The following is a 14,489-nucleotide window of genomic DNA, read 5'->3' on the forward strand; positions in this document are numbered from 1 at the left end:
CAAACCTCTGCAAGGTTTGACATGTTTACCTTCTTCGCAGTTCTCTCCTTTGTATCCAGAGTTGCAAACACAAGAGCCCACGATACAAATCCCACGACCCCCGCACTGCGGGTCGATACACTGTGTATTTGGTACATCACACTCGGTGCCCTTCCAGCCACTGAAACAGAGGCAGCGGCCCTTGGAGTACTGGCCGTTGCCACTACACAGCACTGGACAGGCTGCTGTGAAATAAAACACGACAGAGGAATTAGGAATTAACAGCCACGTTTTCCATCGAGATTCTCCAAGAACAGGCACATCGTTGGAACAAGCAATCTGCCATTTCTCCCCTCTTTTCTTTCCTGTCTTGAGAGCTTTCTGAATTGCTCGTGTTTCTACAGCTTATTTATATTGGCTTAAGAAGAGAATCTAACTCGCATACCTCTTGAACAATCCGGACCTAGAAATCCTGGAAAACAATGGCAAGTTCCAGAAACACACTCTCCATTTCCATGGCAATTTCGGGGGCATTCCACCACAGACTCTGAAGAAAAGAAAAAGAAGCAATCCTTGCTGTGCAGCCTGCCTCTCGTGCAGGGTAAACTGTGTCACTTCAATCATTTTAGCTACACCTTGAAGGAAGCATGGGTGGCTTGCTCCATAACCCCCCAAAAGTATTCATTCATACCAGATTATTCGAATAGTAAAGCAAAACACTGACATTTCAAATGCAGACGTTTTAAAGCGTTTTCGCGATGCACTGTCCTCCTCCAAGCTACTTCCAAGTGATACTGTCTTCCAGTGCTTCATGGTTTGTCACACAGTCATAAACAAACAATTTAAAAAATATTTCTCACTTTTACCTCAGGCTCTAACATCCTAGGGATCACTCAAATTGGTGAAGACAGTTGCATTTCTATGCAACACAGTGTTGAGGCCGGAAGCCCGGAAGTATGCTTTGAAGACAGTTCTTACCTATCACAATGGTATTGAAGGACACCTGCTCTGCACTTTTCCCATCATTATAAAAAGCCAGATGCCAGATTCCAGAATCCAAGTACTGGATAAAGCCGGCCTCGTGGAGACTGACGGACCTCGCCTGTCGCCCAGCTCTTTCGGACTCAAGCAGGTTCCGTTGCTCTCGTGCAATCAGCCTGCTGCCATCCAGCAGTTCCACAAAGTCGTACTGAGAATGAGGAAAAGGAGAACTGTTGAGTAGTTGGAAAGAGTACGGTTGTGGCTGCTCCTCTCTTTCCTTTCCAAACTTTTCTCCTTTGCTCTAATAAACACAATGGTAGAAAAAAGTTCCTGATTGACAGGTCTTCTAGGCATCGCACTTACAGGGGTGATGGAGATTACCCACTGCACACCAAATACCACTGTTGTATTGAAACATCACAGACCATTTCTTCCCTTGATGCGCAATACGGTTTCCAAACTTATTTAATTCTTCTGACTGATAAAAAGTTTGTGAGTTTACAGAACAGACTTGTGGTTGCCTAGAGGCGGAGGGGGGTTGGGGCAGGGATAGATTGGGAGTTTGGGATGAGCAGATGCAAACTATTATATATAGGATGGATAAACAACAAGGTCCTGCTGTATAGCTATATTCAGTATCCTGTAATAAACCATAATGTAAAAGAATATATATGTATAACTTTGATGTACAGTGGAAATTAACACAACATTGTCAATCAACTATACTTCAATAAAATTATGAAAAAATTTTTTTTAAGTTTGTGAGTTTAGGCAGTTTGGGGATACAACCATAAACCTGTACTATTCCAAACCCAGCAGCTCTATTTTAGTTAGACCATTAGATGATCTCTTAAGATCTTCTCCTATTTAACACTCAAGTAGTAACCACTGCTACTGAATAATTACTTTGTGCCAGGATTATTTTTAATCCTCCTATAGCAACACTTCTAGGAAGGAATTAATGTTTACACTTCAAAGATGAAGGAAACTGAAGCTTGAGAAGCTTGAGCAGGGTCAGATATCCGGTCAGTGGCGCAGGTGGTATGTGAACTCCAGTGCGCTTTGCTCCAAAGCTTGGGCTGTTCCCGTTACCCCAACTCCACCCCTCTCTGTGACCCTGATGTAACCATTCCGAGCATCATGGAGAAAGCCATGGATTTTTACTTAGTTACAGTTAGATCAAAAACATATAACAAGATGCCTTTACATCTTTGATCAAAAGTCTAAAAAATTAAACAATGGAGGAATTTTGAAGGGATGGCCGGCCCAATTATGATCATGAAGTCAATCATCATTAAACTTAATTTTTGTTTTAGCAAGATTAATCATGAACATTGGGTAGTTGGAAGAATGTAACTGGAGAATTTGAAGATAATTTTAAAAAATATGGGGACTTCCCTGGCGGCACAGTGGTTAAGAACCTGTCTGCCAATGCAGGGGACATGGGTTTGATCCCTGGTCCAGGAAGATCCCAGATGCCGCAGAGCAACTAAGCCCGTGCGCCACAACTACTGAGCCTGCACTCTAGAGCCCATGAGCCACAACTACTGAGCCCGCGAACCACAACTACTGAGCCTGTGCGCCTAGAGCCCGTGCTCCACAAGAGAAGCCACCGCAATGAGAAGCCCGTGCACCGCAACGAAGAGTAGCCCCCGTTCGCCGCAACTAGAGAAAAGCCCGTGCACAGCAACGAAGACCCAACGCAGCCATAAATAAATAAATAAATAAATAAACAAGCAAATAACTAAACAGGAAAAAAATGGAATGTGACTGGTAATAGTGGGGTAAAATTTTGTAGCCAGAGATAATTCAGTGAATTTGGAAGACACTGTAGAGACTTTCCAACACAGTTTTAATAAACTTGTTAGACAATAGTTTCTTAAATAGTGTCTATAGACTCTAACCCAGTTTCATTTTATTCCTGAGGTATGTATTTATGGTGAAAAGTACACTACAGCACTATAAATATAAATCATTAACGCTAAAGCACTACACATGTGAATCATCGATATTCTACTTCCTGATAGATTGCTTAAATGGAATTTCATCAGACATCTTTCCTAAGGAAAGGTTATTTATACTGAATCCCTTAATACAATCAAATTGAAAAAAAATCAGTTGTTGGGATTCTAAGAATCACAGTTAAATACGTTGCCACCGTACACAGACCTCTTACTGTTACTATTGGACAGAATTTAGAATATGTAATTCAGCTTCCTACATACTAAATTTTAAATTTAAATATAAAAGCTTTTTTTTGTTATTGTTTGGTGTAGTCAAACTGCATTATAACATCATTCAGCTGTGAGAAATATAAAAAAAAGCCACAACGTAATTAGCATTCAAACACTTTTTCATTTACAGCTTATGAGGATGAAAATAATGACTGGTATGGATATCTGAACTGCAAAATTTCACTGGGATTCTGTTCCGAAATTATCAGAGGAAATTAATTCAGCACATTTGAAAGGTGCCTCTGCCTCAAATAAGCCATTCATTTTCTCATCAGATTTAAATACTTGCATTAGCATGGCAAAAAGACAAGAAAAAGTTTCTTCTTATGGTCCCATTGCACATAAACACTTTTTTCTCCTAACAAGCCCTATTAATTGTCACCTTTATCATAGGGATCACTGTTTCTCATCACAGTGTGAACAATAAAGTGAGGCTGGGCGGGGAGTAGCTGACGGTTGTTGAGTATCTACCCAGTTTGAGGCCCTTCGGGGGGCATTTCACACACAACTTCAGGAGGGCACTCAAATACCTAAAGACACGTCCCCTATCTAACACTGAAGCTATCTCCACGAAAAGGAAACAAACTATGTGGGGTAGAAATTTAATAACCTTTGTTCTCAGGGTGTAAATTAATCACTTATGGGCAAATCCGAGAATTTTGCTCTCTAATACCTATTCATAAGATTCCTCTGGATTTTTCTGCGCAGCAAGTCTTAGAATCTTATGCTATTTTTAGGACAAAATTCAGTCTCACCACTTTGGAGGAGCAATCATGAGACAAAGCTTATACCTGATAAAGGCATCTTGGTGGTTCGTTTCCGAACAGATTTTCCAATTCTTAACTCATTTCAGTTATCAAAATGATGAGAATGCAGAATCTATGGATACCTAACTGTGCTCTTAAATCAACTCTTTGGTGGTGGTAGATTCTTGCTGTAAATCATTGACATAGAGGAGGGAGTGCTTTTAAAGATCACCTGATGCAGCTCCTTCATTTTACAGATAGACACTGAGGCACAAGGAAGTTAGACTTGTGCAAGGTCACAAGGTCATAAAGTGACAGGGGTGTGTGCTCAAGAACCCAGGTTTCCGACTCCCATTCTAAAATAGCCTTCATGCAGATGCACTTAAAGGATACAGTACAGTATTAACTGTAAAGCGTTAACTTGCTTCCTTAGGCTTCTAACTGTCCAGGAGAATGAATTGAGCATCAGGGAGAAGAAAGTCAGTCGATTCCTTGGTAACCATCATATGGACAGTTTTACAAAGGGTCACAAAGACTTTCAAAACTCAAGTGATTATTCTGTATGGTGGGCCAATTTTAATTATTTCAGGTTGATTTATTTAACGTTCCCCAGAAACAGAGAAATGTTCAATTTGGGCTGTTTTACAGCATATTTCATGTTTAAACACTGAACTCAGAAACAGCTGTCTGCTCTGCTGATCCTGAATAAACTGCAGGAAGGAACTCTAATAACTGTGGAGCTTAAGAAAATGCATAACCTACTTAAACACATATATTGTGGGAGAAAAGAAAAGTGGATATCACATATATTGTGTTTAAATACCAGAAGAATTATAAGAAAACCTGAAACTACACCTTTTATTCCCTAGTCTTATATGGTATATATAACCTCCAATAAGTCAACCCTAAACCTTTAAATAAACCTTAAGTGCCCAATGCATTAGAGAATGTTTTCTGAAATTAATTTTTGGAATTTTTAGGTTACAAGCTCGCTATTGTACTTAGTTTAGAGGTATGTTTCTTGAGTTATACAAAAATAATTTAATCATGTATGTGATTCCAGTGGAAAAAAAAATTTTTTTTCCCTATTTCACTGGACTACTGCTCTACTAAATGCAGTCTATCTGCTATAACTGAAGTCAGAGAGGGCCACTTCCACTTAAGAAAATCCGGTTATTACATCTTAGTCAGTGTCACCTATAACATTAACTAGAGTCAAATGCAACTGTAATCTAAAATTTAAAATTGGACCCCAGTACACAATAAGAGGAATTTGACATGTAAACATTAAAGGACTTACTTTAACAATGTAGATATGAAAAACGTTAAATCAGAAAAATGAATACACCAAAGCATGACATTCAAAAAATTTACAGCTGTATAATTTATGAATGCATATGAAACTTTCCCTGATCCATGACATTAGAGAGAGCGCGTTCAAATTTTCTTACTCATCTTTTTTTTAAAGATATTATTTTTATTAGTATAGGGATCAATTTTTCTTTATAATTTATATTCCGAGGTTATAGAAAAAGCATTTCTCACAAAATTACATAATATAAAGCATACATGAAAATCCTCTGGTCCTCATTTGATAAATCCAATTAAAATCGGCATGAAATTCTATGAGTAAATAAACTGATTTTCAAGCATAACTTTAAGCTTATCTAATTGTCAATTTTAATTAACCATCGATTACATTTTTTGGAATTCCTGTTTTGGGGAAAAGTCCGGGCTCCAGTTTTGTGGTAGGTAATTTAAGTAATTTCTCTTAGACATAATGGGACCTCTTTAAACCACAATTTCCAATTTATACACCGTGAGCCAATATTAGACTATGAAAAATCTGTGGGATTATCGGTCTGTGACAGTTGTGAGGTGATTTTCATGAAAGCAAACTGACTTTAAAGTTCTTTGAATCTACGATATAGGGGCATTTGAATTGTTTTGTGATCATCCTTGGTGACCTATGAAAGCTCTTTTATCTCTGTATTTCAGTGTTCATCATATGTAGACTAGGAATCATGGCTTGAGTTGATAAAGTTTATATCATGATATTTCTGTTTATGTTCCCATAATTTCTTTACAAAGAGTAAATCTGACATAAAGTAAAAGGTATATAATATATTTTCAACAGAATGAATACATGTTTGAGATGAAAATGTCATGCATCTATTACATGAAGGGAGTATGATCTCTGGAAATGATCATAGAATCTTTCTAAAACACTTGGAAAATCTATGGTGTTTTACTACGTACTCAGATGATGTTCAATATTCATCAGGTTACTCACAAATTCTGTACATTTTAATCAATCAATAATGATTAAAGCAAGTCAGGAAGAAAATGCTGTTCTTCCTACTAATTCAAAAATCTCAAGATAAGTGTCACCTATATTCAAAATTCTTTTCACTGTAAAAGATCAACACAAAAGCGGTCAAACAGTTAAACAGCTGAACTTAAGAAACAGAATGACTTTAAAAATGTAAACTAGCAGTTTTCATTTTATTGGTAACAGAGCCTACCTGAGTATGGGAAGGTGGTAAGCCTTTTCGGCCATATACTCCAATCAGTGCATCTTTCTGAAGAGAGATATTGAATTTAAGAAACTGTGGCTGATCAATAAAGAGCTGTGATCTCCAGAAGATCCCAGGAGGAACCTCTTGAATTGCTCTTCGGCCAATATCAAGTTCTCCGGAATCTATGGTGTTATTTTCTTGTGTAAATCCACCCAATTTTCCTGAATGTAAGAGATCCATTGAAAAAGAACAAAAAATTAAAAAGAAACAAAGCCAAAAAACAGAACAGCTTTCTGACTTTCAAAACATTCTTTTTATTTAAATGCTCAAAATTTCATTTTCTTCTGATAAATGAAATGCTCTTATTTATTTCTAATTTTCCCTTTAAAAGGTTTTTCTTTGTTAGATATTGTTCAACCAACTCTGACTGAGCACATCCTTTAAGATATTTAAGTCAACATCCCTTTACTTCCTCCCAAGTTATGCCTATTACTGCAACTGTTTTCACACCTACAGTATTTCTTGATCGCTTGAAACGTAATCATCTTACAAATTACATGTGTTGTTATTTCTTGGGAGAGATTAATCTAAGTCTGGTATTTACCAGTCATTCTAAACATACCATAACCCTGCAAAGTGTAAATTAATGGATTGGAAATTGCAGAATGGATTATGGAGATTTCCAAATCAATCCTTAAGCAAACAACAAAAACAGTCAATGGCAGACTCATGTAGTTCCCTCCAAACTATATAGTAGAATGAATGAAAATTCAGATGCCTGAAGGGCGGTTGACAGGGGGCAGGGGGCACGTTATGAGGGGAAGGGAAGGAGGAGGGTAAGTTTAAATTCTCACGAAGTTTTTAATGTAGGCTGCCACAACTTCTCTTCCTTCTGATCTTTGCCTCAACGTCACCTTCAGCCTTCCACGCACGTGTGTTAGCCCTCTCACTGACTTTCAACGTGTTGAGAACAAAGAGTCTCCACTCCCTGAATCTCTGGCCCCTCTTAGAGACCATCTCCTTCCCAGTTTTAGGAAACAGATCCAAGAATCCTCTTTTTTGGTATGTCTCCGCCTCCTTCCCTCTTCATTAAGGTTCTTCCTCATTCTGAGGGGGTTAGTGATAGAGAAGGTTTTACAATTTGCCTTAAATGGACACAAAACCACACTGTCTCTTATTCCATGGAAAGCGTCCATGAACGCAAAGGAAGAGAATGGAAGTGGGCAGATTATCCTCTATCAAGTCAATCTTTTTGAAAGTCACAACGTTGACAGTATTGAATTTGTCTTTTTAAGAACACTGATCTGAATATTAATTCAGATATTACATAATGTTATAAAATATCGATTATACAACACCGGATAAGTTGTGAATTCAAAATTTAGATGACTTCATTTCAAGTTGGAGAGTTGTGAACTATTTTATTTTAATGACAGAGGAGAGTCTTCTATCTATGAAGAATTATTAATTTAACACTGAGATCATTTTTGAGTGTTTACTAGGGACACAGAATTGTGGGTATCAAGAAGAAATATAAATTAGAGAATAGAATCTTAGAGATTAGTCTGGCTTTGATGGCTTCTGCCATCAAGCAACTAGTTACCTGGTTGGGAAGACAACACCTAAAAACTAATAAATTAAATGACCATCTAAAGCAACACATGGTTACAGGTCAGAGCAAAGTGATATCACTGAAGGCTGGAGGTGGAAAGATTTCACAGAAGGGGTAAGTTCTGAGCTAAACTTTGTAGGACAAGGAGGTTAAGGTTTCTGAGTTGGGGTGAATATCATAACTAAAAACATGGCAATGGAACTGAACACGTGTTAGGGTGATGGTGAGCAGAGACATCCATCTGGCTAGAAAAGAAGTTAAGAAATGCAGGAGTCAGATAAACGTAGGTTTGAATCCCAACTCTGCCAATAATTAGCAGTGTGACCTGAAGGTATATACTAAAGCTCTGATTCTAAACCTCACCTGTAAAATGGGGCTAGTAATAATGCAATCACAGGACTGCTATAAGGATTACATGAGGTATTCTATATAAAGCACTTGGCTCTCAGTAGGTATTAAATGAATGGAAGACATTAATGGGTTTGTCATGGAAGTAATGAAAGATAAGACTGGAAAAGGAAAAATGATATCAGATGGTGGAGGCCCCTGAATACCAGGTTAAAGAATTTGGTCTTTATAATTCATGTTCCTTTTAAAAAAAATTTTTTTGTGTGTGTGGGTTATTTTCTTTTTTTACATCTTTATTGGAGTATAATTTTTTACAATGCTGTGTTAGTTTCTGCTTTATAACAAAGTGAATCAGTTATACATATACATATGTTCCCATATCTCTTCCCTCTTGCGTCTCCCTCCCTCTTCCAGCCTCCCTATCCCACCCCTCCAGGTGGTCACAAAGCACAGAGCTGATCTCCCTGTGCTATGCGGCTGCTTCCCACTAGCTTTTTTGTATTTTCAACTCTGTCAAAGAGCATTATTCCACCCCTTTTCTTGAAGGTAGGTATATATGTATATACATAAATATATATAGGCATTGTGTTACTATGCATATAATTTATGGCATGTTTTAAAAATAGGTACCTGAAATAGATTTAACATGGGTTAATTATATATACTTCAATGCTACAAAGGCACTTATCTGTTAATATGTTTTTTTGTGTGTGTGTGTGTGTGCATGCGCGTGCGTGTCATCAGGAGAAACAATTCAAGATCAGTAAGAGGGCTTCCCTGGTGGTGCAGTGGTTAAGAATCCGCCTGTCAATGCAGGGGACACTGGTTCAAGCCCTGGTCCGGGAAGATCCCACATGCCGTGGAGCAACTAAGCCCGTGCGCCACAACTACTGAGCCCATATGCTGCAACTACTGAAGCCTGCGTGCCTAGAGCCCGTGCTCTGCAACAAGAGGAGCCACCGCAATGAGAAGCCTGCGCACCACAACGAAGAGTAGCCCCCACTCGCCGCAACTAGAGAAAGCCCACGCGCAGCAACGAAGACAACACAGCCAGAAAAAAAAAAAGATTAGTAAGGAACAGATGTTTATGGTAGATATCCAGGTTATGGCCATTAGGGTCTAGAGTAATTCACAACAAATCACATTTATGGATAAGTGTGAAGTTTGAGGGAGAGTGTGTTATTAGTAAGTGTTGGGATTCTTTTCTATCTGGACTACTGCATCCTACAATGACATATGACCATCAGGTGCAAAGGACAGCTACACCTAAACAGAGACCCATTAAAGGTTCTGATCGGGCAAAAGGTGACACGAAATCACTGTCTCAAGGACATTAAAGTGCAGTAGTGTGGGAAGCCCAGAAGTGGAGAGATGAGTTAGGATACAGTTGCAACAACCTAGGTAGGAGGCAGGAGGGGGCTGTAAAAGAAAGCTTAAGAAAAAGTCATTATTTACAGTTTCACTTCCTTTCTTTTTTCCTGATGTCTATAATCACGGCAGTTAACAGTCCTTTACCTACCAGGTCTATCTTTGTTGAACTAATTTACTAATATAAAATGTTCTTGAAAATAAAAGTTCAAAATTGGGTTATAGTGATCACTGTAATTTTTCAGGTATCAACTCACAGACTATAAATCATGCATCATTCATTAAAATTTAAAATATGTATCTTATGATATTAATAAATATTCATTTTAGCAAAATTAGAATATATAAATAAAAAGATAAAAAATATAACCCCACACCCAGAGATTACTTTTGCTTGCTATCTAAGCAAATATCTTTCTTTATTCACAGGAATTTTAAAATAACTGAGATCAAGTTCTACTTTTCATTTTGGAAGCTTTTGCACAAGAACCTAAATTTCTCATAAATTAGATTTTACGAAGAAGATTAAGGAGGGGGGAAAAGAGAAATGGAATTAACCTTTAGTGAGAACCTACAACATGCCAGGTAGTTTCACCTGTACTACCTGTTTTAAATTTCAAAACAACTCTATGAGGTCGATATTATTTTGAGATGAGGAAATTAAGGCTCAAAGAAGTAAATTACATGCCTAAAGTGACGGCTGAGTCAAGATGCAAATCGGGGTCTGCACAATTCCAGAACTATGTGTTTTATAGAGTCATCCGTATAATCTTTGCTTTTTATTAAAAAATATTTATTTCAAATTACTGGGTTTTAAGTTTGTCTATTCCATATAAAATCAGGTATGTTAGCTCGCTGAAAGATACCAGAGAATCTGCTTGGCTTTCAATTTTAGGACGTAATTTATTAGGAAGTAATGGGCAGTTTTGTGTGCCACGGATACTATAACAAAATATTCTGTGTGTTATAATTTACTATAAATTCCCAATAAGTTTTTGTCTTTTGGTTGACTTCCACATGGTGCTATTTAAAACATATCCAATGGAGTAGTAGTCTTTTTTCCCACTAACATGTTAGTAAACATGAGATCATTCATATTTGGACTCATTATGTTCACACATTTCTAAGGCTATTATTATTATTTTTTTTTTTTTGCGGTACGCGGGCCTCTCACTGTTGTGGCCTCTCCCATTGCGGAGCACAGGCTCCGGACGCGCAGGCTCAGCGGCCATGGCTCACGGGCCCAGCCGCTCCGCGGCATGTGGGATCTTCCCGGACCGGGGCACGAACCCGTGTCTCCTGCATCGGCAGGCGGACTCTCAACCACTGCGCCACCAGGGAAGCCCTCTAAGGCTATTATTATACTTTACTGTTATTAACAAGTTTATTGTTATTTTCTGAAGCTTATGTGACCGAATCTACTCTCTGGTCTTCACCCTATCTCCTGCTGGTACAAGTGGTTTAGTAGTTTTAACAGCGCACACATGCTTTGAGAGCCGGTAAGCATTAAGTGGTACTAATCCTGGAGCTGTTTTTCCAAAACACCATCTTTGCCCAAGAGCGTTAGCTTTGGAAACAGTAATCAAGTTCTGACTTCTAGGCTTTCAGGTTTTGCTTTGTTGCTTCTCCGTATTCTATTTTGAGGTGTTAAAATCTTTCTCACTGAAAAGATATGTGTACCCACTGATGGGTCAATAAGTGTATCTACTTATCCAATTAGTCCCATAGCTAATTTAACAGGTGGCTCTTTTTCAGAGAGAAGGTTCTTTCATTTGTAAGACAAAATAACCAAGACTGAGTGGATGTGCTTGAATGGGGCAGCAGTAGCTACGATCACAGTTTTCTTGTGTACCTGTAATGAAAAAGCTTCACAGAATCTCAGAGTTCAAGTGTCCTTGGAGGTCATTTAGTCAAGGAGTCTTCAAACAAGAGTAGTCATACCCCTAGGGAACCTGAGGACTTTCCAATGAGGAAAGAGGGGTAGAGTATTTTATGGGAATTAACTTCTAGAACCTCAACAACTTCCATATGTAGACTTCTTTACAACAGAAGGCACACCTCTCACACACCCAGAATCTTTCTTTCATACATTGTCTTAGAACATAAAGTTTCCAGTGTGTCAAACAGGCAAAACTGAAAGTATTTTTTGTTGATAAACCTCCTTTAGTCAAGACACCATAAACCCACGGTAGGGCTTTAGTGTTTTTCCTGTCTTACACGTATTTCTATCAAAGGCAAAGTGCGGTGAAGTTGAGAAATGGAGTAGTTAAGACTGTTGGCACGTTTTAATATCCGATATATCAAAAGGGAGGGAGAACCTTATTGTTTCATGCCCCCATCACCCACCCAAACATTGTCCATGAATGCTTTTCATTTGCAGAAGAGTTTCATGATTGCAAAGAGAACATCAATAAAGTAAGAAATGTTAAAGGCAATGATGCCTTACTTAATCCAATGGTCAAACTCCTGGCAAGGATTTGGTCTTTGTTCATCTCTCTACTGCCTGCCTAGCATAGGAATTCGGAGCTGAGACAGTTGTGACAAAACGCGTATTAATTTATTTGAACTGAAAAAACAAGTCATACTTTTTTCTGACAGAAAATGTTTGATTTTAATGGGAACTAGCTCTGCCAGTAAATTATATAGTGGGTATTCCTCATAAATTAGTGAGCTAACTAAATAGAGATATTGAAAGTATATAATATGATAAAAGCATTCCAGAGAGATTACACCTAAGGTAAATGAAAATGAACAACAGTTCCATTTTCCAGTCCATTCTGCATGTATTAGATAAAGTGCCACGAAGTAAAAGAATAAGAGGTATAGTTGGCAGTATGTATTTTGCTAAGCCTTGGTGAAGCCTTTTCTGGTATTCTCCACGGAAATTGAGAAATCGTATTGATTCGAAAACTGCATAACGAATCTTTTTGAAAGCAGGTAGTTGCTAATTCTTTGCTTTCAATAAAACTGAAGAAGAAATGTGATGAAGTTGACAGCTTGCAGACCACTAAATATACTTTTTGGAAATAGATCACAATGTGGTCTAATAAGGATTTCAAATCATTGAACGGCATCCTTCCAAAAAAATTCTTCCATTCCCTTCTGCTTATCTTGTAGCAAGATTTCTTATGTTTATACTTATAACAAAGGATAAGAGGAACAGAATTGATACTGAACCTTGCTTTGCTCTTGTAATAAGTAATATTCATCAGTGAATACATAAACTATTTGAAAAAGTCCCCATTCATCTCATTCAGAGGTATTTTTAATACATTTTCACTTTTTACATTTAATAATTATCAAAATGCTCAACATATTTATATCATAATCAGGTTGATTTCATCCGAATATGTACAACTAATAACTGTAAACAAAATTCAGTACAGAATAAAATGGATTTTAAAAAACACTTAAGAGTATTATGGTTGCATACAGCAGGTTCTTATTAGTAATCCCTTTTATACATATTAGTGTATATATGCCAATCCCAGTCTCCCAATTCATCCCATCACCACCACCCCTGCCACTTTCCCCTCTTGGTGTCCATACGTTTGTTCTCTACATCTGTGTTAAAATTCAATATAAATTTGTACACATATTTTGTTTTAGAGGCACAAGAACAAAGTAGTTTGAAGATCACTGATCTATTCTAGCCTTTCCTATGAAATGTGAATCTTATTTTTAAGTGCCTATCAATGTCTTTTGCTTCAAATTATTACACTATTTAGAATGGATTTATTTTGAATTAAAGTCTCAGAATGTGTCTTTTCTAAAGGGTAGATGCTGACCTGACCCTGTCATTATAATCAGTGATATAGAGATATAAGGACATCACAGATTTTCCTCCGCTTAAATCCACAGAACTGCCAGCTAATATCAGTACAACATTCCTGCTAAAAAGTCTCTATTTGAATGTCAGGAGACTAGAGTTTTGTGAAGGGGCTTTGTCTTTTTAAATTCTGCATTGTTGCTTTTCAAGTCATGGCCCTCCTCTAATTTGGCCAAGTCAAGTGTGGTCATTCCTGTTAGTGTTTTCAAACGCTCTTTATTGACTGTAAACACACCTGGAAGTCGGCGAGCTATTCACACCATTTGATAAACTTGTAAATACTTGGACAACCTCTTCCTCTGAAGCTCATCAGTCCTCCTAGATAAAAGCCTGGAAACAGATGTCTTTCATCATGTCCTGAATTCCAGAAAACTTTGGCTTCAGAGGAAATAAAAGAAGGGCCAGTTTTAGTGCTCTCCAGCCCCCCTTACTGAGATCACTCCATCCTTAAGCCCCCAGAGTCTGAACCTGGGAATGATCATAGGAAACACTAAGGTTGTCTGTAGGTTTTACTAAGAGAAAAAGGAGGAAAGATGGAGGAAAAAATAGACAGGGCAACAGAGTGCCCTGTAGTTATTCTAAACTCAAAGCATGTGGGTTAGGAATCAAACCAATTAAAGCCTTCACAGTAAGAGTGAGATGTACCACATCTTCAAACACAATAAAGTATCATCTTGAAGATTTTTTTTTCAGCTTGTCCTGTTGTGCCTCAGTGTGGGAGCCACTAGCCGTCTTTTCACCTACTAACTGTGATTTTTCCTTTCATCAGTTAAGCATGTGTTACAACAGTCTTAATGTCTTAAAATACAGTTGTCAGAGGTGAAAACATAAAGAGACTGAGTACCACAAAGTTACTGTTATTCCTCTCCTTCT

At 37.8% G+C, this 14,489-nt stretch overlaps 1 protein-coding gene across 1 annotated transcript in view; it reads right to left on the bottom strand.

Annotated features, from left to right (window-relative positions):
- The window catches only part of TENM3 (teneurin transmembrane protein 3), a 318,373-nt gene that overhangs the window by 112,186 nt on the left and 191,698 nt on the right, over window positions 1-14,489 (bottom strand). Inside the window, exons 5-8 of the mRNA XM_089903558.1 lie at window positions 6,466-6,680; window positions 958-1,168; window positions 425-526; window positions 30-224 (exon numbers count right to left, since the gene is read on the bottom strand). Coding sequence (XP_089759684.1) covers window positions 30-224; window positions 425-526; window positions 958-1,168; window positions 6,466-6,680 — 723 coding nt within the window. The remainder of the gene's footprint in view (window positions 1-29; window positions 225-424; window positions 527-957; window positions 1,169-6,465; window positions 6,681-14,489) is intronic.

The sequence above is a fragment of the Delphinapterus leucas genome, chromosome 21, assembly GCF_059928025.1.
Source record: "Delphinapterus leucas isolate spDelLeu-1000000601 "Yukka" chromosome 21, BTC_Dleu_Yukka2, whole genome shotgun sequence".
In the NCBI taxonomy this organism is placed as follows: domain Eukaryota; kingdom Metazoa; phylum Chordata; class Mammalia; order Artiodactyla; family Monodontidae; genus Delphinapterus; species Delphinapterus leucas.